The 26,279-nt window shown below is 47.7% G+C and overlaps 1 protein-coding gene across 1 annotated transcript in view; it reads right to left on the bottom strand.

Annotated features, from left to right (window-relative positions):
* Nucleotides 1-24,494, bottom strand: part of LOC138554985 (cytosolic phospholipase A2 gamma-like) — a 171,807-nt gene extending 147,313 nt beyond the window's left edge. The window contains exons 1-3 of the mRNA XM_069642605.1: nt 24,491-24,494; nt 23,394-23,531; nt 6,642-6,695 (exon numbers count right to left, since the gene is read on the bottom strand). Coding sequence (XP_069498706.1) covers nt 6,642-6,695; nt 23,394-23,531; nt 24,491-24,494 — 196 coding nt within the window. The remainder of the gene's footprint in view (nt 1-6,641; nt 6,696-23,393; nt 23,532-24,490) is intronic.
* Nucleotides 24,495-26,279: the final 1,785 nt, after the last annotated feature.

Genomic DNA, 26,279 nt, shown 5'->3' with positions numbered 1-26,279 from the left:
ACACCTTTTACGGAGCCGTTAACCCCTTACCGCCTGGGTCGTAATGAGGCCCTATATGTCTACAATCCCTTTTCTTTCAAAGAAGCTGTCCCTTCACCTGGATAGGCATCTCAGGCGGACCTCTCATTTCCACCTCAGTCACTGCAAACGCTAATATTTTATCATGCAGCCCCTCTCACACATCATTACGAGCATGGAGGTAATGAAAATAGGCAGGCGGAATGGTATTACCGGCATTGTTAACGGGTCTGGGCCATTACGACCCGACAACCCGCCAATACCACTACCGTCCGTACCGTGCCCCTTCATACCGGCATGCGCGCGTACACACACCCCTTTGCAGCGGAAATACCGGGATGCTGGTAATAGGAGGACATCACAAGTTACGCGGCCATGCATTTACCGGCATCCCAAAGGCGGTAATTAGGGCCTGCACGACGGCGGCAATACAGGCATTGCTGACAACCTGTAAATAGCAACCTGCAGTGTAGGCAACTGACACAGGTGCACACAATCACCACAGGTGGAGTCAATGGAGCCTGTTCCAGTACAAAAGGAGTACACCCACACACCACACCCCTTCCCACACCAAAATGATACCACTAGCTGTTGCAATCATGGGGCTGGAGGACAGGCCTGTTCTGCTACAACTACAGCAACAACAGCAACAACTACAGCTACAACTACAGGCAGCACAGAGGAGACGCAGGAGGAGAAGTAGGGTGAGACAGGCCCAGCAAGTTCCACCAGTGCAGCCAGTGGTACCACGTAGGCAGCCACAAATCCCTCGCATCAGACCCAGTCCATTCAATCTAACCCCTGAGCAGATCGGCACCCTGTACCGGTTGGACCGGGACACCATCACCACCATAGTGGACATGATACACGACAAGATCGTCAGCCTCATAGAAATACGCACTGCCATCCCCCCGCTACTAAAGGTGGTGTCTGTGCTCCACTTCCTGGCTACGGGCACCTACCAGCACACAGTGGGCCAGCTGCATGGTATATCACAACCACTCTTTTCACGCATACTGACCCAAGTGCTGGATGCCCTCCTGAAGCACGCTAGCACCCACATATCGCTACCACGGACTGCCCAGGAGCTTGCCGACACTAAAGTAGGCTTGCATTCACTGGCAGGCATGCCCAATTGCGTCGGTGCACTCGACTGCACCCATGTCGAATTGGTTGTCCCTCATGCAAAAGAGGCGGTGTACCGCAATCGCAAGCAATACCACTCCATCAATGTGCAGATGGTATCTGACTCCAGCAAGATCATCACATATTGTTGCGCCCGATATCCTGGATCTACACATGATGCCATGGTGCTGCATAACTCCACGCTACCCCGTCACATGGAGCGACATGCTGGATGACGTGCCTGGCTGCTTGGTAAATTGCCTGACTGGGCCATGTCAGTGCATCGGGGTGGTGAGGTGGGTGGATGCATAGTCCACCTGGGTGGGATTGGGGGGGATACATGCTCCACCTGGTTGGGATTGGGCGGTGAGTGGACCATGCACTCAGAGCTAAACACTGTTGACCTGAACATCCCAACCCGAACATGACACATCAATGCCATACATAAGACCAATGCCGTACATCACTGACAACCTGCAAGAAGCACAAGCAGGCCACATTGCAGTACACAATGCATCAAACCAATCTGTGTGCATACATACAGGGACATGTGCATGTCAACACCACATAGCTGCGGCCATGGCCGTGATTCCTAAGGGTGTCAGCTCAGATTGACTCACACAAACCTCCTTGTGCCCCCATGCAGGTGATGGAGGATATCCCTTGAAGCCATGGCTACTTATCCCTGTGCGGAACCCGCGTAACAGGCACGAAGAGGAGTACAATCGGGTTCATACCCGTACCCTTGTCGTGATTGAGCAGACCATTGCCCTGTTGAGGGCACGGTTCCGCTGCCTAAGCAGGTCTGGTGGAGCACTCCTTTATGGCCCTGAGAAGGTGTTAAAGATCACCATGGTCTGTGTCATGCTGCACAACATGTACATCCAGAGAAATGTACCACTGCCACCTGACATTGACATGCATGCATCGGGGGAGGATGATGAAGATGATGATGGCGGAGAAGCAGCACCCCTGCCAGTACGTGATGCACAAGATGGCCATGCTGTACGCCAATCATTGATTGACGATTACTTCTGATCCACAGGGACGTTGATGGTTATGTGTCAGTGCTACACTGAGCCCTGGGACCGTGTGGACATGGACACAGGGTGTGTGGGGAGTTGGGCACTGTGCGCTGTCATGAATTGAATGGTCACACAAGAAATGAACAATGTCCAGGCATTAAATGATTTCAAACACAACGTGTGTGTTAAGGTAATTTACAAAACAGTGCTTTCTCCCTCCACCACTCACATGACCTCCCTACATCCCCCAAAATCCCCAATGAACACCTCATACCCCACAATCAACAACCCCTTGATCCCCAATGAACACCCCATACCCCCCAATAAACAACCCCTTAATCCCCTCTGTACCACCTACACCACCTCCCCCCTCACCCAATGTCATCCCACACTATTTGCAGGTTTTTTAGTGTCCGGGGGCAGCATTTCAGTCTGCCTTGCACTCCGCCTTGTCATCCGCACAGGGCTGGAGGGGGTGGAGGATGCAGGTGTGGACGAGGGGGTTGATGCAGATGGTATTGCAACCGCCGGTGCTGTCACACAGGGTAGTTTCAAAGGGGGGGCATATTGGCATTAGCCATGGCGTCTCCATTCAGCACTGATGCGTGCCAGGTGGTATGCCATTGTATTGGGGTTTGTGTGATGTATGACATGTAAATGGTCCCTGTGTTCTTGGGTGTCTGTTGGTAATGGAATTGGCACACAGCATGCATTTCAGTGTGGCACGGTTTGGGCCTCCATCTGGACATGGATATGTAATTGTGTGTATGATGGGCCATGCATTGCCTTGGCTTGGCTCACTTACACATCACTTGTGCTATGTCATGGTTTGGCCTACTGGGGTTTGCAGGGTCACTCACCTCCATCTCCAGATGTTGCGGCACCCGTCTCCATTTTCCAGAAGCCATGGCCTCCCTACGATTGCTGGCCAGGATGTTCCAGAGCCTGAGACGGAGGTCGTCCCATCTTTTTTTGCAGTCTTTGACTGTGCGTGGGGTGGTGCCAACCGCTGACACCTTGCGTGCTACCTCCTCCCATATTTCCTTCTTCATCAGCTGCACCTCCCTTTTGAGGTTATGTGTGAAAATCTCATCGGCATGGGCAGCAAGGGTATCTGCGAGCATATTTAACTCCTCATCAGAGAAGCGCTTCTTGCGCAGGCAGGGGTTGGTTTTACGGGTAGCCTTGGACATGATGTATACAATGGTCCTGGTCTCTCCTCTGCAGCACTGGTGGATTGGGAGGATTGCAATGGGTTGTGTTTTCGAAGATGGCCACCGGAGCATTTCCCGTTCCAACGCGATGGTTACTTCCGGGTCCGGTATTACGAGCCCGGTATTTACATGATGTTATTACCGGGTCGGTATTAAGGTTTTGCTCCTTGGCGGAGGCGGTATCGACGGGTCCCGTGATGCCGCTATCGGGGGGTTGGAGGGCCTTTAGCGGCATGGCCATTAGCGGCATGGGGGTTCTCGCGTGCTCACGCACTCGTAATCAGCTGCTATTACCCGCTACTTCCTCCATGCCGGTAATGACTTTTTAGCTGGATTCTCGTAATGAGGCCCAATGTCTGCAGATCAGCCGGAGCCCAAGAACCAGTTCATTTGAGTGAATCACTCCATTCATTTCATTGCTCTCATTCTTTGGAACAACCATAAATCACCTCGACCTCCCTCCCTACTGTGCTGCACCTAGACACGCAAAGGAGCCCCTGAAAAAGACGGCCATGCCATCTCGCTGCTTCTATCCCTGAGTTTTAGTTACATACCATCATGACGGAGATGGCAAAACAGACTGCGCCCAGCGTGTCCGCTCTCTCTTCAACAGTGGCCTTTCTCCTCTCTTTGCGTTGTGCCCCATAGAATACTGCTGAGACCCTTGAAACATGTGGTCCAGCTGTACACATAGTGCCTCATTCCGAGTTTGGCAGTAATTCAGTGGTAATTTCACTGAATTAGTGCCAGAAATGGATACCGTTAATTCCACTTAGTCCCATAGGTGTACCACAGGATTACCATTAATGGTAGCACAGTGTTCGTCTCCATTTGTTTTTTTGGTTGGTGGAATTACCACTGGCGGAATTACCAAGTGGTAATTCCACCGATTTCTGGAGCACTATGCTGGCGGTAAATCCTCCACTTTTGTTCCCAAAATGAATTCCGCTGGTGGTAAATGTGCCAAAACATGTAATTTGGCAGTGCAGGGAAAAATGAGGTAATTCCATTACAACGGAACTACCTCCACCTTTTTCCTCGCACTGCCAAACTCAGAATGAGGTCTTTTCTACATCAATCTGATCTTGCATCCTATACGACCTCCCTCTTTCTCGGAATAAATACACAGTCGGCTTCATTACCAGTTTGGTGGTGCAGGGCAGGAAAAAACTGGTGGTAATTCTGTTAACCATCACTTTTCCTGCACTACCAAATTATAATTTTTGGATGGATTTATGCCCATCCCCACTCCAAAAAAACCCATAGAGTCTTATGGACTTGAAAAATGGGAATTGCCACCACTTGTAATCCTGTGCTAACTCCATGGAACCAAGTGGCGGTAACAGTTAATTAGGTCTGGCAGTATTTCAGAGGATTTTCTGCACAAATACCGCCATACTCTTAAGGAGGCCCACACTAATCCTGCATGCACTTTGAGTCTCAGTCCTTTACCCTCTCTGACTGTGTTTCCCCAAAATGGTCTCCCACCTCAGAGCTTCGATGCCATAATCTATGTCATGTGGCGCTATAAAAAATGCAAGCTAACATGACATAACACAACAGTAAGCGCAACCGTACTGCACAACCGTATAAAATGCCAAGCCCAATGCTGGCACACTCCTGTTGGACAGCGATTTGCTGCTCTTCTGCTGGGCTTTTGCTATATAGACACAGTAGAACTGCGAGAGAAGAACGAGAGCCAGTACAAGAGTAGGAGTGGAGATTGAGACATGGAGGGTGGGCAAAAGTGAGGGGGACAGAGGTGAATCCTGGGAACCGAAACATACAAAAGCTGTGAAGAGGAGAATGAGAAACCTCTGAGCAGAAATGGAGGGCAGTCAGAAAGAAATGAAAGTGGAGTGACCTGTCAGGGACTGTCCAAAAAGAAAATAGGGGAACAGGATCAAGCAGAGTCATAACGAGATGGAGGGGGAGTGAGACCGAAGGTCAGAAACAAAAGAAGAGGAAATGAAGAGTTTTGCAGGAAGTGAGCATGTGAAAGGTGAGATAGTACAGAGGGAAAGGAAGGATGGGGAAAGCATAGGAGCGTAAACTAAAAAAGGAGACAAATGAGAGAAAGAAAGAGGAGTGGAACCTCCTGCCCGTCAGCCACAGGCTCGCCCCCACGTTCCTACAATTCAGAAAAGAGCTCAAGACGACCCACCTCTTCAAGGAGTCTCTCCTCAATACCTAGGCCATCAGGTTGCCCCTCGCGACACCTGATTCGCTAGACGCAGCCAGCACTTGTCCTCCCTGCCACACGGTACAGCTGTACCCCTCCTCTGAGCCCCTCTGTATCCTACCTCCTGCTATATATCTATTGTGTTACTGCTGAAAAGTGCTCCGTTATGCATCTGTACTGTTGTATACGTCTGCAAAGTGTTCTGTTATGCATCTGTATTGTATTCTTTTGTAAAGTGCTCTGCTGCTTCTTGAAGATAGGTCCACGCTCAATAAATACAATAATAATAATAATAATAATAATAATAAAAGTGGCAGGGAGTAAGGGGACATGAAGAAGAGGATGCAGGAAGGATAGGGTGATGGAAAAACGAAGAGATGGGGATGATAAAAACCAAAGCAAGAAAAAGAGATAGGAGTTAATGAGGCAAAATGAGACAGCTGCAGGAATTGAAAAATTAGGGTGCGAGTATAAGAGTGGATGAAAAAATTGAGAGAAGATACATTTTGGCAAGTGCCAGCCAGCATTCTATACAAAAGCATTGTGGAAATTACTTTTAAATGCATGTGTCATTACAATAAGTCAAGAATTATTGCTAGCGTTTCTCTATTTTTGTGTTTGTAATACGGTTATCACCAGAACTGGGCATTGTGTATTGTGTGCAGCCAGTAGAAGGTGTAAAGAGAAGGATACGGAATGTTGAAATGTCCCTCTGAATCACAGTGATCAAGTTGCTAAGGTCTGCAGAGGGCCAGTGAAGGAAACTGCACCGTGTCTCACACTTAGAATGTCTTTAACCACATTATCATCTAGTGGCCGGGGTCTGAGAGCCTCGTGACCCACTGCTTCCAAGTTGACCATTTCATTGGCGTGCGGGGATGCCTTGTAATTGCTTCTTCCTGCATAGCCAACTACGGCTGGTCCAAAATCATGAAAGGGTCCCTACATCAGATGAACTTTCGATTCAGCCCCAGTAATATAATGTGGGGGCAAGTTGAGAAGCTCGCGGCATTTTCAGAATACTGCCATTACAACAGAAAAGTGGAATTTCCCATGTGTAAAACGTGCAAACAATACCTGTAAGAAGTTCCGTCAATTCTTTAATACTTCCAAAGCAACTTCCCCATAATCCTAAAAAAGAAATACAAATTATAATAAAATAACATTTCGAGGATGTTATTGCAAACTAAGAGTGCCTAGAGAGAGCAATGCTTGAACTGTGCTTAAGCAATGTGTCAGCTCTCTTTCTCGCTCTCATTCACTCTTCCAAACTAACCAAATCACAGAAAATATTCATAGATGTACCCATTGATATATAGCGCATCCACCAGTCCATCCATCCATCGCTAAGTCCATCTATCTATGTTTTGCCTGATCATGCATGCTATGATTTGATCTATCCCAGACTTAGAGTAGGTTTCCCTTGTTGTGAAGTCCTCCTGGTTATATGAAAATGTATTCTTAAGCATGGTACAAAAACATGCTATTATCCACTTCAACTTTTATTTTATTTTACACCAGCAAGAAAATCTAAACAGAGATAAAAACTTCCACTCACAATCATCTCTTTTCCTTTGCCACTCCTCCTTAAAGTCCCCCACCAGTCCGTTTGTGTGGTATATCCCACCACATCGGGAAGCAAGACCATGGGCCTCATTACAAGTACTCCGGTCCGGAATTAACACTGCCGGTAAAACCATACCGGCACCGTTTCCATGTCCGCCCAATCATGACCCGCGGCCCCGGTAATAGCACCACCCTTAACCGCCACCGCAGAAATAGGGTTCCCGTTAAGTCCGTCTGCACGGAAACCCCTCCGTTACCGTCAACACGAAACACTGTGAGCATCACAACTAGTGCGGACACGGAAATACCGGCAAGAAAATGGTGTAAATACCATGATCACGGTGGTGGAACCGCCGCCACCGCGAACATGGCGTTATACACTGCCTGCTGAACTGAATCAGGGCACAGGTGCACCAAATCAGCCCAGCTGGACCTAGCAGGCCACTGGGAGCCTACAAAAGGGCCACACCCAGCCCAACACAACACAGAACCATGCAGGCAGCAGGTCTAGTAGCACTGGGACTGGGCCTACTCAACCAACAGGCAGCACTGCACATGGTGGCAGTAATGGCGCAGAGGAGGAGGCGTAGGCGGAGGAGGCGCAGGTGGCAACCAGCCAACCCTGCAGCTATGGCAAACCCCATTGCCCAGCCAGCCCGACCCCGCCGCCAGCCAGCAATACCACGCATCAGGGCCTCACCCTGGAACCTCACCCCAGGACAGATCCACACACTATACCGGCTGGACCGTGCAACAATCCTGCACATCACCGCCATGATTGAGGACAACATCAGCAGCCTAATTGACATCCCCACCGCCACCCCCCCCTCTTGAAGGTTGTCTCAGTACTGCATTTCCTTGGCACTGGCACCTATCAACACACGGTTGGTGAGCTGCACGGCATATCACAACCCTGTTTCTCCAAAATCCTGGTACAGGTACTGGATGCCCTGTTGCGCCATGTGTCGGAACACATAGCCCTACCCCGCACCCTCCCCGAGGTCATTGCCACCAAGTTGGCCTTCCATGCCATAGCAGGCATGCCAAATTGCGTAGGCGCAGTTGACTGCACCCACGTCGAGCTGATAGTACCACATGCAATTGAGGCGGTGTTCCGCAATAGGAAACAGTATCACTCTTTGAATGTCCAGATGGTTTGTGATGCCATGCAACTGATTACACACTGCTGCGCACGTTTCCCAGGCTCATCACATGACTCAATGGTACTGCGGAATTCCACGTTGCCACGGTACATGGAACGCTATGCCGGACAAAGCACATGGCTATTGGGTGCGTACAGCTGACGATGCTACAACCCTGTCGGAGTGGTGTGTGTGTGTCCAGGCCAATGAGCATTGTGAGTGTGCCGCTGTGACCGCACATGCATCACCCCCCTTCCATCTACCAAATACACAGCGGATGCCAAACATCATGAAGGAAGACATGACAGGGCACCACAATGTGCCCGTGCACACGCTGGCACAGCCAATCCCGTCACTGTCCCATGAACCCTGTGCAACTGCAGACACTCACCCTCAATTGAAACACTGCCTCAAAAAGCACGAGAGGCGTGTAAATGAGACGACCTGTATTTACTACTTCTGTACAGTGGAGTCACTCTGCCATGTGTGGACAGCACTGCACCATGACATGCACACAATCAAATGTCACCCGCAGGGCACAGTAAACATGCACGTTAATGTGTAGGCCCATATGCAGTCAGCGACATACATCGTGATGCCCAAAACATACCTCCATACACTGCATGGTACATATGCATGAATGAATGATGATACAAGAACGCACAGCAGCAGATGAGGACATGATGCCACAAACACTGACATGTTCCCCCATCTACATCCCATGTAGGTGATGCGGGATATGCACTCACGCCATGGATGATGACACCTGTACGGAGACCAAGGAACAGGCATGAAGAGGCATACAATAGGGCACATATCCGCACACGTGGAATGATTGAGAGGACATTTGGACTGCTGAAGGCCCGTTTCCGCTGTCTGAGCAGATCTGGCGGATCACTGCTGTACAGCCCAGTGAAGACGGGTAAAATCACGCTCGTATGTGCCATGCTGCACAATATATGCCTGCGCAGGAACATCCCAATGCCACCAGACGCAGATGAGGAAGATGGGGATGGGGATGGGGTGGCACCGCCTCCCCCTGGGGGTCCACATGATGGCCAGAGAGCACGGGATGCCCTGATTCGCATTTACTTTTGAGTCACAGCACATACACAGAAATGCACAAACATGGTGGCGACAATGAATTAATAGTTGCACTGCAAAATAAATGATCAATGTCCACACATGTATGTCTTGATTTGAAATGGTGATGTTTTGATTTAATAACAACAGGGAAGAAGGTGCATTGGTTAGGGAAGCTGTACACCCGGGGCCACCCACCACCCAAACGTGCCCACCCCCACCCAGAGCCCATTGTTCAATCCACAAAACTACCTACCCCACCACCCAAACGTGCCCACCCCCACCCAGAGCCCATTGTTCAATCCCAAAAACTACCTACCCCACCACCCAAACGTGCCCACCCCTCTCACACCCTTGTAGTCCACATGTGTCCTGCACTGCCCCACACACATGCCATCACTTCCGTGTGCGCTTCTGTGCCTGTGCAACCTTGCCCGAGGGACCCGTTAGCCTACTCGAGCGCCTCCTTGGACTGGCAGTAGTGGAGCTGGATGGGGTGGTTGTGTTTGATTGGCCAGAATCTGGGATTGAGGGCATCCGTGCCAGATTTGCCTGTTGGCCAACCAACATGGCCTCTACAAGCCTGGAGGTGTGGTCGTTGCCCTCCCGCACATGGCGTGCAAGGGTTACAATGGTGCTCGCAAAGCGTCCGATGGACCTCGACAGGTGACGCACTGAGGCGCTGTAGCTCTCCCACTGCAGCCTGGATTCCTCTAGCTGCCTCTCCACCAGCTGGGTGAGGGTAGCCTGCTGGTCCTCCATCCGCTGCATGCGGGCATTCAGTTCGGCCATGGATGGGGTGGGCGACCTCATGGGACTCTCCAGTGAAGTGGGGCTGAAGCCCAGCTCATGGAAGGAGCCCAGGTCTTCCAATGTGGGCATCTCCCCCTGTGGCCCCTTTTCCGAGTGCTCTTGCGGGGCACTGTTATCACTGCAGGCCACCCCCTCTGCAGTGCTGCTGCCTTCGGTGTTGTGTTGGGTGGCCATGATAGGTTCCCGTGGCACCTGTCTAGACTCAGCCAGTGTGGAGACGGTGGGGATGTCGGTGGTGGTGGTGTGCCGCACATCTGTAGTGGCTGGTAATGTGGCCAGAGGTGCAGAACTGCCGGCAGCATCCTCCTGTGTGGTGGCGGTGGCTACTGTACTTGCCGGTGCAGATTGGCTGGCCTGTTGTGCAGTATCACTGTCACTTGAAACGGCTGTGGGGACACAAAGGGCATGCAATTAGTGTTGTTGTGGTGGCAGATGGATGCATCACATGCGTCATTAAGATTGTACATTGAATAGTGTTAGTCACATGCATCTGATTGCTGGTGTCTGCATTCAGTGATATTGGTTGCCATACGGATCATGATGGGTCCTTTGGCCCACACATGCACTGCCTGGGGGAGGGGGGGTTGTTAATGGGTCCTTTGGCCCACACATGCACTGCCTGGGGGGGGTTGTTAATGGGTCCTTTGGCCCACACATGCACTGCCTGCCTGGGGGGGGGGGGGTTGTTAATGGGTCCTTTGGCCCACACATGCACTGCCTGGGGGGGGGTTGTTAATGGGTCCTTTGGCCCACACATGCACTGCCTGGGGGGGGGGTTGTTAATGGGTCCTTTGGCCCACACATGCACTGCCTGGGGGGGGGGGTTGTTAATGGGTCCTTTGGCCCAGAACTCACAACTGCATATTTACATGTGGCATTCATGTTTGGGCACTTACCGGCATCTGCAGGTGGGCTCACTCCTGCCTCAGCCTGTCCGATCCCATGGATTCCCTCTAGGTGGAGGACGCTGCTGCAACGCTCCTCCCATGCTTGCAGCCTCAGTGGGGAAGGGGGTCCTCCGCCTGTCCCACTGCTGCGTTGGCGGTGGGTGGAAATGAGGTTGCGTACCCTCAGCCTCAGGTCGTCCCACCGCTTGTGGCAGTCCTTCACGCTCCTCACTGCCACGCCCACAGCGGTGCACTTGCGTGCAGCTTCGGCCCACACCTCCTTCCTCCGCTGCTGTGTGGCACGCCGTTGGTCGGCGCTGAACAGCATCTCAGCATTGTCCACAATGTGCTCCACCAAGACGGTTAGCTCCGCCTCGCTGAAGCGCTGTTTGCGCTGCCTCTAAGCAGGAATCCTGGAAGACATGCTGGTGGTCCCTTTTGGCTTCTCAGAGTTAGGATTGTACTTGTGCTGGCTCTGGATGGCAATGGATTGTGCTTTTATATGATGGCCGCCTCTCTGTTTCCTGTTTTGGCGATCATGGTATTTCCGGTTCCGTGTCCGTGGCGGCGGAGGCGGAAACGGGTTTTGCGCCACTTGTGGCTGCGTTATTTCCATTTCCGTGGGGTTTTCCGTGACGGCGGTAACAACGTTTCCGAGTCCGTGTGGTGCGCGCGACCGACAGCGTGTAATCGGACGGTTTTTCCGCAAGCTTGCGGACACGGAAACGTTTTTACCGCCGTCCCGGATTTTGCACAGTCCCGGACTGGCAGGTTGTAATGAGGCCCCATGTCCTCTACGGGAAGCAAGACCATGTCCTCTATTTCTTGCTCCTCACACAACTGTAATGAGAGTATTGCAACATTGTTCTATTCTCCTTAACATTCATGTGTTGCTTTTCTTCTATGGATTGCAGTTTTGGGAATTACATAGGCAGCAGGAGCCAACGGTGTTGTTATATGTATGTTTTATTGCGCAGAGGCACATGGTTACATATATTGTTTTCTTCATTGACATGAGGAATGCTTCTCCTGGGGATAACTAAAAAGTAAACATCATTGAACAATTTGCCTCAGGGATTCTGAGTGATCATGCCATTTCTAATACGGGTTTACACGCTCAAGGCTTGAGCTCTACATGCATGCGTCCTGTGACAAATTCAAAGCTGTCATCACTGCTTGGAAAGGGAATCCCCTTTCCATGAGGCCGGTGAGGTGAGGCCACTACCCATAGTCCCCCTGGGGGTGGTACCCAGCGGGAGGATCTCATGGGGATGGAGGACCACATTGAGAGTAGTGACCATTCCGGGAGAATGCAGTAACCCTTTGACCTTCTCACCTAAGCACAAAACCCTTCCAATTCCACTTTCCCTAATGTCCCCATGTGTTTGTGTAACACATCCCAAGTAAGAACTACTGGGATGAGGAATAGGCTGCAAGTAATGAAGATCACTGACAAGAATGAACGCACACGCTCTAGCCTTTCAAATGATCCTATTGGTCAACTGTCATAGGCAGAGAGGGAAAAGAATGAGGCCATTTTTGGTCGGCACGGCATGGGCCGAGAGAGTGGTCAGGTACGCGCAGTTCAGAAGAGAAGAGAAGCAGGTGGTGTCCGAGATAGAGATGCAGTCACAGAAGGCCAGGAATGCAGAAGGCAGACCGGAGGAGAGGGAAGTTATCCACTAGTGACCGAGGCCACTGGAGTGCAAAGGAGCCACTGCCGAACTGCCGAGGAGATGCACGGAAGACCTGGGAATGTCCCGGTGAACCAGAGTAGCCGCCAAAGCTCCTAGGAGACCTGAAAACAACCAGAGGGTGACAGCCAAGACCCTGCAGGTACGAGGGCGGCTAATCCCATGGTTGTGGATACCCAGAAAGGGCATGAGGCCTGAAGCACAGCACAGAAGGAATCTTCACCAGGGCACAATAACCGTGTGAAGAGAGTCGGGGACCCATTGTGGGAAAGAATATCCCGAGCTGTAATAAGAATAAATACGGACTTTGCATCTAGAAATAGCACTCACAGACCTTGGCAGGGGAGTAAACCAAGGCTGTGGCTAGAAGAGAAATCATATAAAGAGAACTGGGACACTAACCAACTGAAGGGGGTCTGGGACTCACGCTGGGGAAGTGCACCCTGAACAGTAATAAAGAGAAATATGAAGTTTACATACACAAGTGACACTCTGAGATATTGGCAGGAGAGTAAACCAAGGCTGTGTGTGGAAGTGGAGTCAGAGAAAGAAGACGGTGAGAACGAGATCATTGAGTACCCCACTTGGCAGAAGAGTGGACCAAGAAGGGGGAACTGAGAAAGGGGCAGGGACCCTCAGCGCAGCTTGGGAAAGAGAACCAGGTTATTCTTCTTTGTCGCAGTACCTTGAAGCCGAAACGGTCACAAAGGGTCTGGGACCCTCAAGACGGCTTGGCAAAGGTGTCCAGGCCATCCTTCCTTATCGCAGAGCCTGGGAGTCAGGTCTACCAAGCAAAGATAGGAACTATCTCAACCATTGAAAATACAGAGACAATTTTGATAAAGTTGTAAAGATTCTGGGCAAAGAAATTCAACACCTTGGGCCTCATTACGAGTCCGGCGGTAACCGAGCCGGAAAAACCGGCAGGTTACCGCCGGACTCGTATTACCATTCCGCCTCCGTGCTCCGTGATTCCCGGAATTACCGGGGCATTACGACCCCGGTGACCCGGGAATTCCGGAGGCGAAATTGTGTAAGTCCCCATTCCCATGGAGTCCTATAGGACTCCATGGGGATGGGGACTACGGAAACACCGGTGGAAACACTGTTCCATTTCTGCCTGCAGGCGGGTGGTGTTAAACCTGCCAGGTCAGACCTGGCGGGAGTGACACCTCCCGCCTGCAGGATTCTTATCAGCCGGTCCGGAAAGAACGGTGGTGGCGGTTTTACCACCACCGTTCTTTCCGGACCGGCAGGGTCGTAATGAGGCCCCTTGAGTCTTGTGAAACTTTTGCTTGCTTTGCTACACCTTTTTGGAACTTTTGTTTTGAACTACAAAGCTAAGGTGCAGGCGGAAAGCCAAGAGATACAAAAAAGGTAGCCGGCGCCCCTCTCTCGAAAGAACACGGCATGATAACCTGTTCAGTGGTTATTAACCACTTTGAGAGTTTGCAGCCATCTGCTTTTTGCTCACTGTGCCTTTCACAGATGGGAAATATCCATTTGCATATCAGTCTTTGTCGAGAGAGGGGCGCCTGCTACCTTTTTTGTATTTTTGGAAAGCCAAGAGATATTTCCCTTTTCGCCTCATGCTGAGTTAGCTTGTGAGAGATAGGTTAGTATTTGGGCACAGGATGGTGAACTTTACTTTGGACATCCTGGCACAAACAGTTTCATTAACTAGTTTTGTTGAGGCAGGGAAACCCCTCTTAGAGTTAGGGTTACTTGGTATTTCCTCCAACTCCCCCCTATTTCTGTTATTAATAAAAGTAATTGCAAATTAACAAGCCACCCTTTTGTCTTGTACGCTGACCGGTGGAGACAGAATTCCCAACTGTTAATGAGTTGCATTGTTGCATTCCTAACTGAATGCTACACGCGGCAAGGAGAAAGTAAGATTAACTTGTTTTGGCAACCCAGCCTCAAAGAGAAAGGGAGGAGAATGAGGCATTGAGGGTCAGCTCTGCAGAATTTGTAGATTAATCACTCTCAAAAGCTGTGAATTCTGTTGTGGGTATTTATGCAGAAACAGCTACTAAGGCAGAGATGACAGCCTTTTCACAAAGATTTGGGAAAACCTCTGCTGAAGCTCGTTTTGTAATGATTATCACAAGTCTCACTGAACCCATATGACCTGGACTACAGGCATCCAATTGAAAAAAGGAGGCATGGGTTGTTCATAGAACCATATAAAACCTACAAAAGAATGCATCAAGTGGAAAGCACTTATAAGGAGTGCATGTCAATGGAAGTGCAGTCAAGAAGCCTCAGCGCTGCCATGTCCCAGAGTGCTCCAAAAGTGGGTGACTTATGTAGACCTGTTGGAAAAAGTAAGAGACATGGAGACTGCCACTATTTAAAGTGAAGAGGCTCTGGAATGACAACTTGATTTAATCATGATGTGTGTTTCTCACCAGCTACCATAAAAAAGGTGCACCTATGGAATATAGGTAGTTACCTGCTTCCCTGAGAAACAGCACCCTACCAATGGAATAGAGGTTCACACAGAGAGAGAACTCCATTGAACTGGAGAGATAAGAAGTTCTGGACTGAACACATTACATAAAGCTCTGTGTTTAGGCCCTGCAAGGAAGCCATGGTATCAAACAGTAAGACAGACACACGTGATCACAGTTCAAGGGTGTTTATTGAACTTCAATCAGGTTTGAAAAATGCCTATCTAACCCTAAATCTAAGATGAGAGAAAGCTACGACCATCAAATAATAATAATGTAGTCTTAGTCGAGTCTGTCAAAATAAAAGGGCACATACTAATACACCTTTTACCTATACTAATAAACATATTGCCAATCCTCACTTCCAAATACAAATAGTGTACTTGCTGGCTTCTCTAGCATGAGGATGCAGTTCGCAAATTCCACATCAGGGCCTTCTGTAAGAGTCTCTTTGCCAATTCAAAGTCTGTTATTTTAGAGTGCCTGATGTAACTCGACAAAACATTAAAGTTCCTTTCTTCTCAGAATTTTCATTTATAAACTTCTCGGGTGATTAACTGTCAACCCCGGGTCCCCCTACACTGGGCTCAGACCCACTTTAACACAAAACCTTCAATTGGTCTCCCTCTCCTGTGCTCGGATCAAATTCATGTACTTTTACAAACTTTCTCTACTTCATCAAAATCAAAGACTTTCGACTGTGTGCAGGATTTTGTTTGACCCGTCGCAGGACCACTTCGATTCACATTTATTCATTCTCTTTCAATTGATCTCCCTCCGCCAGGCACGGACCAAATGTATCTACTTTTGTCACTTCTCAGCTGGATACCTTACAGAGACCTTTGGCAGAGGATTGACATACACATATACTAAAGGTTTCTAGATCTTCTTCGGGTTCTTCCCACTCTTCCACTCTTAGACAACCTATTTCCATGGTTCCTTCCTTCAAATTTTTAGGACAGTTTCTGGCCAGATGGCCAGTTTCTCTACACGAAAAGCAGATAGGAGGAGAGGGTTAGATTCCTTTAGGCTCGTCTCTTTTAGTTTCCTCTCTACCCCTTGTGTCAGCTCTTTTAACTTCCATTCTTTCTCTCTGTATCCATTCCTTGGATTTATAGGATCCTCCCCTTCTATCTAGTACCTGGGGTTGGGAGCAGTGAGTGAGCTTGTGATCCTTCTCCTCCTCACTTAGATGTACGGAGTGGAAGTGTTTGACTGCGTCCGAGTGGTTTGGGCCGGTCTCAATAGCTATGATTATGGTGAATCAATTCAGTTGTAGTACTGCCTTTTGCAAAAAGGGTGGCAAAGAATTGGTGAATTTCTCTAGAGTCATAATTTCTACCAATTCTTCCATTGTTTTGTTGTTAATCCAGGAGGAGACTGTATTTTTGATTCATTCTGCTAATTCAAGGGGGATTTCTCCAGGTTGAGTCTAATGGCGCTTCATTTTTGCCGATAGAAGTTACAGGTTTGCCCTACCCTTTTTAGAAGGCCCTCTCCTATGTATATAAAGGTAGCCCCTGGGAAAGGTTGAGTAGCTGGTAGGCAGTCTGTAGCTCACCTTTCAGCAAAGGTCCGAAATACTATTTTATCAGATTTTCTTATCATCCTAATTGTTCTGCTAATCGCTTGAAATTCAAAAAGAAATTCGCTAGGTCTTCGACATCTTGGTATGGTTGTAGTATCCCTTGAGGTAGTAGGGGTCTCACCTGTAACTCAACCAATTCGTTAAATTCTCTTGAAGCGAGCTTCAGTCTGAATTTGATCGGTGGCCAGTTGGGCTATGTTGGCTGTTAGGTTGGCCATGTCTTCCGGTGGGGTAAGGGTTCCCTATGTCGTATTTTCTGAATCTGCAAAAAAAAAGGTCTCAACCCCATCTGATAGGATTTCGAAATCATCTGATTCCTCAGAGTCTGATTCCGCCAGAGGGGAAGACCTAGATAGGTTGATTGCTAAACCTGATGGACCAGGAACCGAAGCAGATTTGGTATCAAAAAGAAAAGGTTTGGGAACAGGTGGATTCAGAGGACTAGGTGTAATGAAGATGTGTGTGGGCCGTACCTCTAAGATTATTTGATCCCACTGTTGGAAGTTATAGTGGGAAAGTGGAAGGGTATCTAATAACCGCTGGGTTTTGAAGAATACATCTTGTTGACCACTTGGAACGTGAAGCTGGAAAAGCAAAATCTCTTTAGGAGTGGATACACAATCAGAATCTAGGAGTTCAACAATTCTATTTTCACCTTCTGGTGGTTCAAAGATTATCAGCATGGATCCTCAGTTTGTGTGAATTAAATCATTTCCAACTGTGACACCATATATAAGGAAAGCATGGTATCAAACAGTAAGACAGACACAAGTGATCACAGTTCAAAGGTGTATATTGAACTTCCATTGTGTTTGAAAAACACCTATCTAATCCTAAATATAAAGATGGGAGCAAGATACGACCATCAAATAATAATAACGCAGTCCTAGTCTAGTCTGTCAAAATAAAAGGGCATATACTAATAAACCTATTGCCAATCCTTAATTCTAAATACAAATAGTGTGGGAAACAAGGTTATGCAAAAGAAGTGTTCAAGAAATATGTCAGGATTTTCAAGCCGTTGGCTTCCCTTCCCCACATTTTCAGGATGGGACACGGCGGCAGACGCAAGCTTAGCACACCCTCTGGCTTCTCTAGCACACAGATGCAGTTCCAAACTTCCACATCAGGGACTTCTGTGTCAAAGTCTCTTTGCCAATTCAAAGTTTCTTATTTTAGAGGGCCTGATGCAACTCGACAAAATATTAAAGTTCCTTTCGTCTCAGGATTTTCACCTATAGAACTTCTCAGGTGATTTACAGTTCACCCTGGGTCCCCCTCCGCTGGGCTCAGATCCACTTTAACACAAAACCTTCAATTGGTCTCCCTCTGCCAGGCTCAGACCAAATTCATGTCCTTTTCCAAACTTTCTCTACTTCATAAAAATCGAAGACTTTCAACTGTGCATAGGATTTTGCCTGACCCGTCGCAGGACCACTTTGATTCACATTTATTCGTTCTCTTGCAAGTGATCTCCCTCCATCAGACTCAGACCAAATGTATCTACTTTTGTCACTTCTCAGTTGGGCAGCTTACAGGGACCTTCGATAGAGCACCCACGCGGTGTGGGACCACTCTGTAAAAGGTATTGTAGCTTGCGTTAAAGTTCAATCACTCATCAGCAGTTCAACTTCACTTGCGCCTCTTATCACACGTGTTTTAACAATTTTCATGCCAGCGATCGCCATACAATGTTGCTACTTGCAACCTTGGCTTCAAGAAAGACTGGTCTTGTATCAGTCTCCCCAACTCACCAGCTGTGTTGATTTCACGGATGCTGCTTTGTTTTTGAAGCCAAGGTCGGGACCACAGTGGCTGGTGATTCTCCCCGCCTTGTATATTGACGCGGGAGGGGCCTGGGTATCTCCAACACACAATGAAGGATTCTTCAGCATGGTTTCCTAGTCTTACGCTTTCTATTATCGAGGTCTCTGGAAAGTAACGGTTCCTTGTTGAAAAGGTCAAGGGAATTTACCTCCTAGCGATCTCCTCCCTAGCTGGACTGCCCCTCTGGTAGCATGACCATCTCATTATTCACATTGTGAATGCCTTACCCCACAGACTCGGGAGTCTGTGGTGCAGCATGCTCTGCTTCGAGGTGCTTTGTTGAACCCTTTATCAGGGCTTAGAGAACCCCCATCATTTTGTGTTATGCCACTGACACCACATCCTTTCATTTTAAAAGGAGTCCTGTGCTGGCCTGGCAATAACGCTGTCATGAAAATTAAACCATCCAAAAATGACTGATTTTCCCTTCAACATGTTGCTGCCTATATTTGACATATGATGACTGCACTACTTAGGCCTCGACTGCTGCAGCTGACTGCCGCATGCAAGGCCTTACAAGCTCAACACACAGCATACTGCGCAAGAGCCTGCCTTTGTTCCAGCTTACCCAAGGTAAAATTGATACAAATATTTGCGAGCTGGCCAGCATCGTGATCACTGTCGCAGGTGGGCAGGTGCAAGTGAATAGGAAGAGATTAAAGAAACGGTCTTGATATAGCAATCTCCTTATAGTGCTATACAAAGGCAGCGTCACCACATTCTTGGCAGAGACGCAACCAATTTAAATTTCAAGTAAATGTCAGGCACTTAGCAAACGTTATCGAGGTGTGTGGAACTCAAACCATGACACAGCACCTCAGTAAGGCCTGTACATACACCACAGACTCAGAATCTAGTTGTATGGACATTGGCACTATGCCGAACTCTTGCCAATATAATTTGACCAAGCGATGCAAGTTGGATTATCAATAAACAGCAGCCTAAGATTCGGGGAGAATGGGCCCTTAAAAAACTCTGGAAAGCAGTCTATGAGGCCCTTTAATCTAGTGATGGTCTAAGTGGGCAGCAGGGTGTGTGGTTCCAAAAAGAACAAATCAACAACCGCTGAGGCTCCGTCATCATCTTTTCAGTTGAACGGGTTTTAGTCTGGTTATTAATCCTATTCTGTGTAGGCCATGACAGCCCACATGTGTCCACATGCTAGTTCTGATTGAATGATGAGGAGGTGATGATATGGCACCTCATGGCTGGGGAGAGTATGGATGGTGGATCATTCTGCACAGGAAAGGACTCAACATTTTAGTGTATTGCAGCTTGGGTTTCGCATTGTAGATGCAGGTTTCTGCAGGTGGTATGTTGGTAATTGATGTGCTGTTGGCCAACCTGTTCTGCTTATTTCGTTACCTCATGCGGTTCCCTGATGTGTTTGGTCTCCAGTTCTGCCTTTGCACTCGCACTATTTCATGTGCCCTAGTCCTGTCTTTCTTCAGTTGCAGGTTTTGGTCTCTTGTGTTTCTTCAGTTTCAGGTTTTGGTTTTGCAGGTTTTGGTCTCCTTTACACGCTCTGGCAAGCTGAATAGTGCATCTAACGTCATCTTTATGCGTACGACTCTAGGATGCCTCCTTCAGAGGCACTTTGTATGTTCAGTGGAGAGTTAGAGCAGCTTTGAATATGCACCAGTTTTCTTCCACAGCATGATTGGGTTTGTTGCATGGGTTTAGTTTCTGTGTGGATGAATACATCCTGATTTTGTGTATGTATATCAAATGCCCTCTTTTCGGGCATTAGTTCCTATATTCTCCACCCTGTGAGCCATATCTTGCATTTAGCCCATTAGTGTGGGTGAGCAGTATCTCGCATTTAGCCCATTTGTGTTAGTGAGCCAAGTCTTGCATTTAGCCCATCTGTGTTTGGGAGCAATATCTCGCATTTAGCCCATTTGTGTCAGTGAGCCAAAACCTTGCATTTTGCCCATCTATGGCCTGTCTCAGCAATGTTTGCCAGCATTGCTCTATGAGGCTCATTGTCATCCTAGTAGAACAGATTCTCCCTCCCACAATCCAGAAAAACATCAAATTTTTCTGGTGAGCGGTGATGCTTTCTTACTGGGGCTTGTAAACAAATTACAGGTAAATGTGTTTCTTTGAATAATAAAATGCCCAGAGTTTAACAGATGTCATGCAGTGTTTTGTCCTTCTAACAATTAGCAGAGTCTATACTTCTTAGAGGTGAAATGTAGTGCTTTGGTCTGGGGAAAATGCCCACAATCCATCTGCCACTACAAGTGAACGGTAGCTTGTGCATAAGCAAATCTCCAGATCCAGCCTTTAGAAGTGGCAATTCTCTTTCTACAGGCACACTTCTAGAGTTCGTCAATCTTTCAGGTGACAGCCAATGGGGCTTGATGAATCACCTTCACTCATGCTTTCCAAAATAACCACAATAACATATCCTTCCTAAATTAATGGCAGCCCCCACTGGATCCATTCTTCCTACACACGGCAGGTCCTTTGTTCCTTCCTGCAGGCTGCAACCATGTTATCACTGTGCACAGCTAATTTATGTTGCAACAGTGAATACTGTGACAGGGTCAGGGGCTTGACTTTGTCCAGGGGGGCCAGGGCGCCTCCCTAAGCAAGGGTAGGAGGCCTACCATAGTGTAAATCAGAGCCAGTCCTACCATAAAGGTGGGGTGAAGGTGTTGCTATGGCATCCCATCCTAGAACCCTCTAAATGTGCATTGACAGCTAAGACCGATACCACATTCAATCACCCAATGCCATCTACCCTCAAATCTGGGCCGAGTTTGCATTTCTTTATTTCAGAATTACCTGGACCATAATGCACTTCCACACTGAGTGAGCCCAGCAGATCGCTGGAGAAAATAGAAGACTTCCATATAGAGTAGAGCGAGTGAAAGTGCGAGAGAGGTGTGAATTGAAACAAGAGAATGGAAGAGAAGGGTAGAGAGACACGAGGCAGTAGATATAGATGAAAAGGTTAAAAGGTAGGGAGAGTTGTTGTGGGGGAGGGAAGTAATGGAGACAGGAGGGACAGGAGTGTGAGAAGATCAGAAGGACAGAGGAGGAGAGAGGTGGGATGAAAGAGAAAGAGGAGAGAAAGAGAGAGAGCTCCAGGGGGTGATAGAGTGCAGATAGTAGGAAGTGAGAATAGAAGGGGGAGTAGTAGAGAAAGGACAGCAGTGACTAGGAAGGGAGAGGAGAAGATGGACAAGCTGAAGGGAAGTGTATGAGAAAGGAAGTAGGAGAGGAAATGAGCAAAAAGTAAAGCATTGAAAGAACAGGGAAAGGAGGAGTGAAAGGGAGTGAGCGTTAGAGCGAACAAGAGAGTGTTTGAAAAAACAGGCACCATCTCAAAGAACATTAAGTCCATCATTTGGGTGAACACCAGAGCAGGGTACCCTTAGGAAGTCTCGAGGGAGTAAGATAGATAAGGCTGTGTCTGTGGCTTCTAGGTCCTCCCATGTTAGAGAGACTGCCTTTGAAAGTAGGGGTTACTGATTTGTAGTGTTCACGCTGACATTGACAACATGGAAGCCTGGGCTAGAGTGGGAGAGCTCATGGGAGGTTGAGGGGCCAGACAAGACACACCCTTAGTCAAATTACCCCTGCAGTCTTAAAACCCTGGCCACAAATAAAGGAAAGATTTGATAATAAAAAACCTGTGTACCAACTATCCGACATGTGAGTTTCTTAAGGCCATCTGTGACACCTACGCAGTCATTTTGCAAAGTAATGTTGCTGAAGTGCTCCAACACTGCAACTGAAATCCAGAATGTACATCTGGCAATATGGGTCCGTCCCCGAACTTTGCAATGGCGGTTGCTCTCCTGATCCCAGTCAGGCAATTCATAAACATTGTGGATCAGAAAGTGGCCTTTGACACTGTTGGCCGTGAACTCCTGCTGGATTCACTTAAGCAAATGGGTGGCTGCAACATGGCACTCATCTGGTGTGATTCATTTCTGGGCCGCCTTCTTGAGGGTCAAGTGAAGCATCTAACAGAATGTTTGCACTCCTGTTGGATGAGCTTATTCACTCCCTACGAGTTCTGTATCAAACTGTGCTGACGTCACACAACTACTCCACAAGCAGACTCCCACTTCATAATACCCACATTTACATTTTAATGCCTCCCTCATAGTCATTAAAAAGTTATTAAATGTTATGGATTCTTTCAAAACCTGTATCCTGTTAGTCGGTTATACTGTCCTATCAACAATCATTTTAATAATAATAATATTGATTGGGGGAAACATTGCTGTAGTTGTAAAAAGAAAAGCAACATATCCACATTTTAAAGTTGCAAACAATAAGGTTCGTTGAATCCTAAACCTATTGTTTTTACCTTTCTGACATTTTAATTGTTCTTTCTATTCCAAGTGTTAGAAGAACATAAAGGTATGACCTGAGATGCTTTCTCCACTTTTTACCAAAGCATTTCCAACTGACTGAAGGACATACAACTAAACTTCAAGCATAGCTTAGACATAAGATTGCACAAAATATCAGCAAGAGCAGTCGGAAAGAATTTTCTGCATCACTTTTAATTCATGGAGCAAGGAAAGAAAGCTTCCACTCATGACCTGCCCCGCCCTCCATCTCCTGTTGCCATGACGGAGGAAAGGTTCACCGCCATTTAGTTTTGCCTCAGTAAAGCCCTTCATCAGGTGCACACAAGAGTTTAAATCTTATTTACTGCATACATGGGTTGGAGTCAGACTCCTGTGACGTTGGCATTCTGAGGATGTCTGGAACAGGTGAGAGACATCACAGTATATTCGTACTTACCAACGTTGTAACCCACACTTGGTTCTGGTTCTTTTTCCACTAATATTCCGTTTTCAAACTTGCTGTCCATGTATGCTGTTGGTATGGACACTGAGTTGGTGTAGCCACACGCATGAGCTGTGTACTCAAAGTAAACATCTGTAAAATATTAAAGGAATGAGGTGAGATTATGCGAAATGTACAGTAAAAGTACAGCAAAGACCAGAGTCATACAATCCCAGAAATTGGGGTTACATAGGCTGGCAGGAAGTTAGAATGGGCTTCGGTACTGTCATTCCTATGCACAGACCTGAGGCCAGTCCAGGATCTCTGACTTTACCATTCTCCTGCACTCCACCGTATCTCTTTAAAGGTAGGGAGAGATCCTGAAGATTGTGATAGTGATGCCTTCTACACAGAGGTTATGAATCCTTGACTGTCCATTGGTGACATCATCACTGTCCCCCCTACTCTAGGTGGTGGGTTGGAATGAATGCTCTATATCTCTTTCACTGCTCCTTCTAGACCAAAGTGATCACAAAAAGGTACCTTATGCTGGTTGGTGGTCTAGACAAACAACTGGTTCGGCCTTAAGATCTGTGGGTCAGGGGTCAGCAAAAAAGACACCCCTCTGACAAATGTATCTGACCCTCTGTGGCTTGTGTTCCCTGCAAGAGGTGGTGGCTGAATGCACAGGCTCTATTGGGATAACAAAGCAAAGGAGATTTACTAAAGCAGAACATTAGTTATATGGCCATGTGAGCAGCATAGTCACAGAGCACTGCATATAATGATAGACGTCCTGAGCCCATAGACCCGGAGTGTGCCCTGCAGAGAACCCGCCATGGCAGTTTCAAAGATGGAATCCTCAATCATAGCGAAGGAGTACCACCATACAATCTTTGACACAATCTGACCTGCAAAATAATCAGATCGTAAACTCTTTCCACTGGTACAAAGCAACACCCCACCCCCCCCCCCGCATCCCTCCCCACCTGGAATAGTACTAGATATGAACTGCATTTTGTAACAATGGAAGCTTAACTCTAGACTCTGGGTATCACCCACTTTACAACAAGGAGATCAGGATCCCGTGCCTCTGCTAGCACCCTTCTTACCCATCATGGGGTAAGGGAGATTTCAAATTCCATATCCCAGTGTTATTGGACTGTCCATCCTATCCCGTCACATACAACACCCTTTCTTCCACTGCCAGAATGGTTCTCTTCAACCACATACAGTGGCCACACCCCTTTAAGCAAAGGGATGGTACACCGAGATCTGTAAGGCAATTTGAGGAATCCACCCTCCACATTCCATCTTCCCTGCTCCTCGCCGTAGGATTGTAGCGTCACTCTGAAACCAAAGCTCTGTTGTGGCCTGCCAAATCCAGCAGCACCTTATTCCCTCATGAGCTATGAACGTACATGAGCCAATGACAGGGTGAAGCTGCATCCATGGTAGCAGATCAGGGAGATATTGTGCAGAGAGAAAGCTGATTGGTTGGCATGTATATGAAACCCATAAGTCTGTCCTCTTGTTACATCATGCTCTTCCCAGGGCTCAGGTGCGCTTAGATTCCCAGCTCAAAGTCATCACTGAAGGAAGGCTAAATGCCTCAGAAGCGTAATGAGAGTTGCATGGGCAGTGGCACTAGATGCTAAACCACACTTTATTATGTGGATTGATAATACATGCAAAAGGTGGTGATCTGTCCCATGTGATTGGATCCAGCAGTATTGTACAGGGCCCGAATGATGCAGATTGTGAAGTCCAATGTTAGTTTAATTTTTCATACCGACTTTTCATTATAATGCTCATTGAGTAAAACCCTATACAAACACAAAGGTTTCTATGCTTGGGGGCCACAATTTCGATATTTTATACCTGCCCATTTTCAGCCTAGCTGTATGGAAATAACCCTTGTCTCTGCCTTTGCTGGCTGGATTATTTGGTGATAGGCTTAGGGAATCATCAGACCTCAAACCTGGTGAATCGTGGCCATTGTGGCTGACATACATTTTATTTTAGCCCGAGGTAGTGTGTCCTGTGTGAGAGGAGTTTGCAGTGTGTGTGAGACAGGAGGGTAGACAACTGGGAGAAATGAACAGGGATTCTGGACACTGCCCTGACTGCTTGACAAACGCCTTTGAGTGCAGCCCAAAAAATCTAAAAATAATACCCACTCTTTCTCAGGAATCGAATCATGAAGTACCACCCAGTCTCCCCCCTTTTGACCCATTGCAGCAGGCCTAATACTGACTCTGAGATTCAAAGATACAAAGTTAGTGACAGAGTGTTTTCGGTTGGGAATGGCAGAAATGAGCTACCCCTCTTGGGTTGTGGTCAGATTTAACAAAAATCTAATTTTCACATCCTGATTCTGATGAAATCAGAATGCTTCCATAGATATGGCAACAACATTTCTTGCCTGCACCATTCATTTAGCAGATGAAATTTCACACCATTTTTCTCTGCAGCTAAAAATCATCTCACACTGTCATGTGCATGATGTAGTTCACGTAATTATAGTTCTGCTGACAAATTGAGATCCACAGCCCCATTTGCAATTTTCGATACTTGTCGAAATATACTGTGTGGAGCATACAAAACATGTATTACCACATTTGAAAACTTTATCATTTTACATTTAGCGACAAACCAAAAACAAACACAAAAAACTGCGTTTGTGGGTGTTAATTCATGCATGATATTCATGACAGGAGCTGAAGTTCATGTAGCCATACAGAAGGCATGTGTCTTTCAGATCAGCCATACTACTGCTCTCATCTGAATGTCCCTGGAGGTTTGGTTTGTGAGATGGCCCCTGTTAGGAGAACCAAATTCAATGATGAGATGGTGGCCTGCCTATTACACTCTGGCATTTTGTATACCACATATGCTAGA

Source organism: Ambystoma mexicanum, chromosome 1q (assembly GCF_040938575.1).
Source record: "Ambystoma mexicanum isolate Mex_15411 chromosome 1q, UKY_AmexF1_1, whole genome shotgun sequence".
Classification (NCBI taxonomy): domain Eukaryota; kingdom Metazoa; phylum Chordata; class Amphibia; order Caudata; family Ambystomatidae; genus Ambystoma; species Ambystoma mexicanum.
This window is presented reverse-complemented; position numbering and strand designations above follow the sequence as displayed.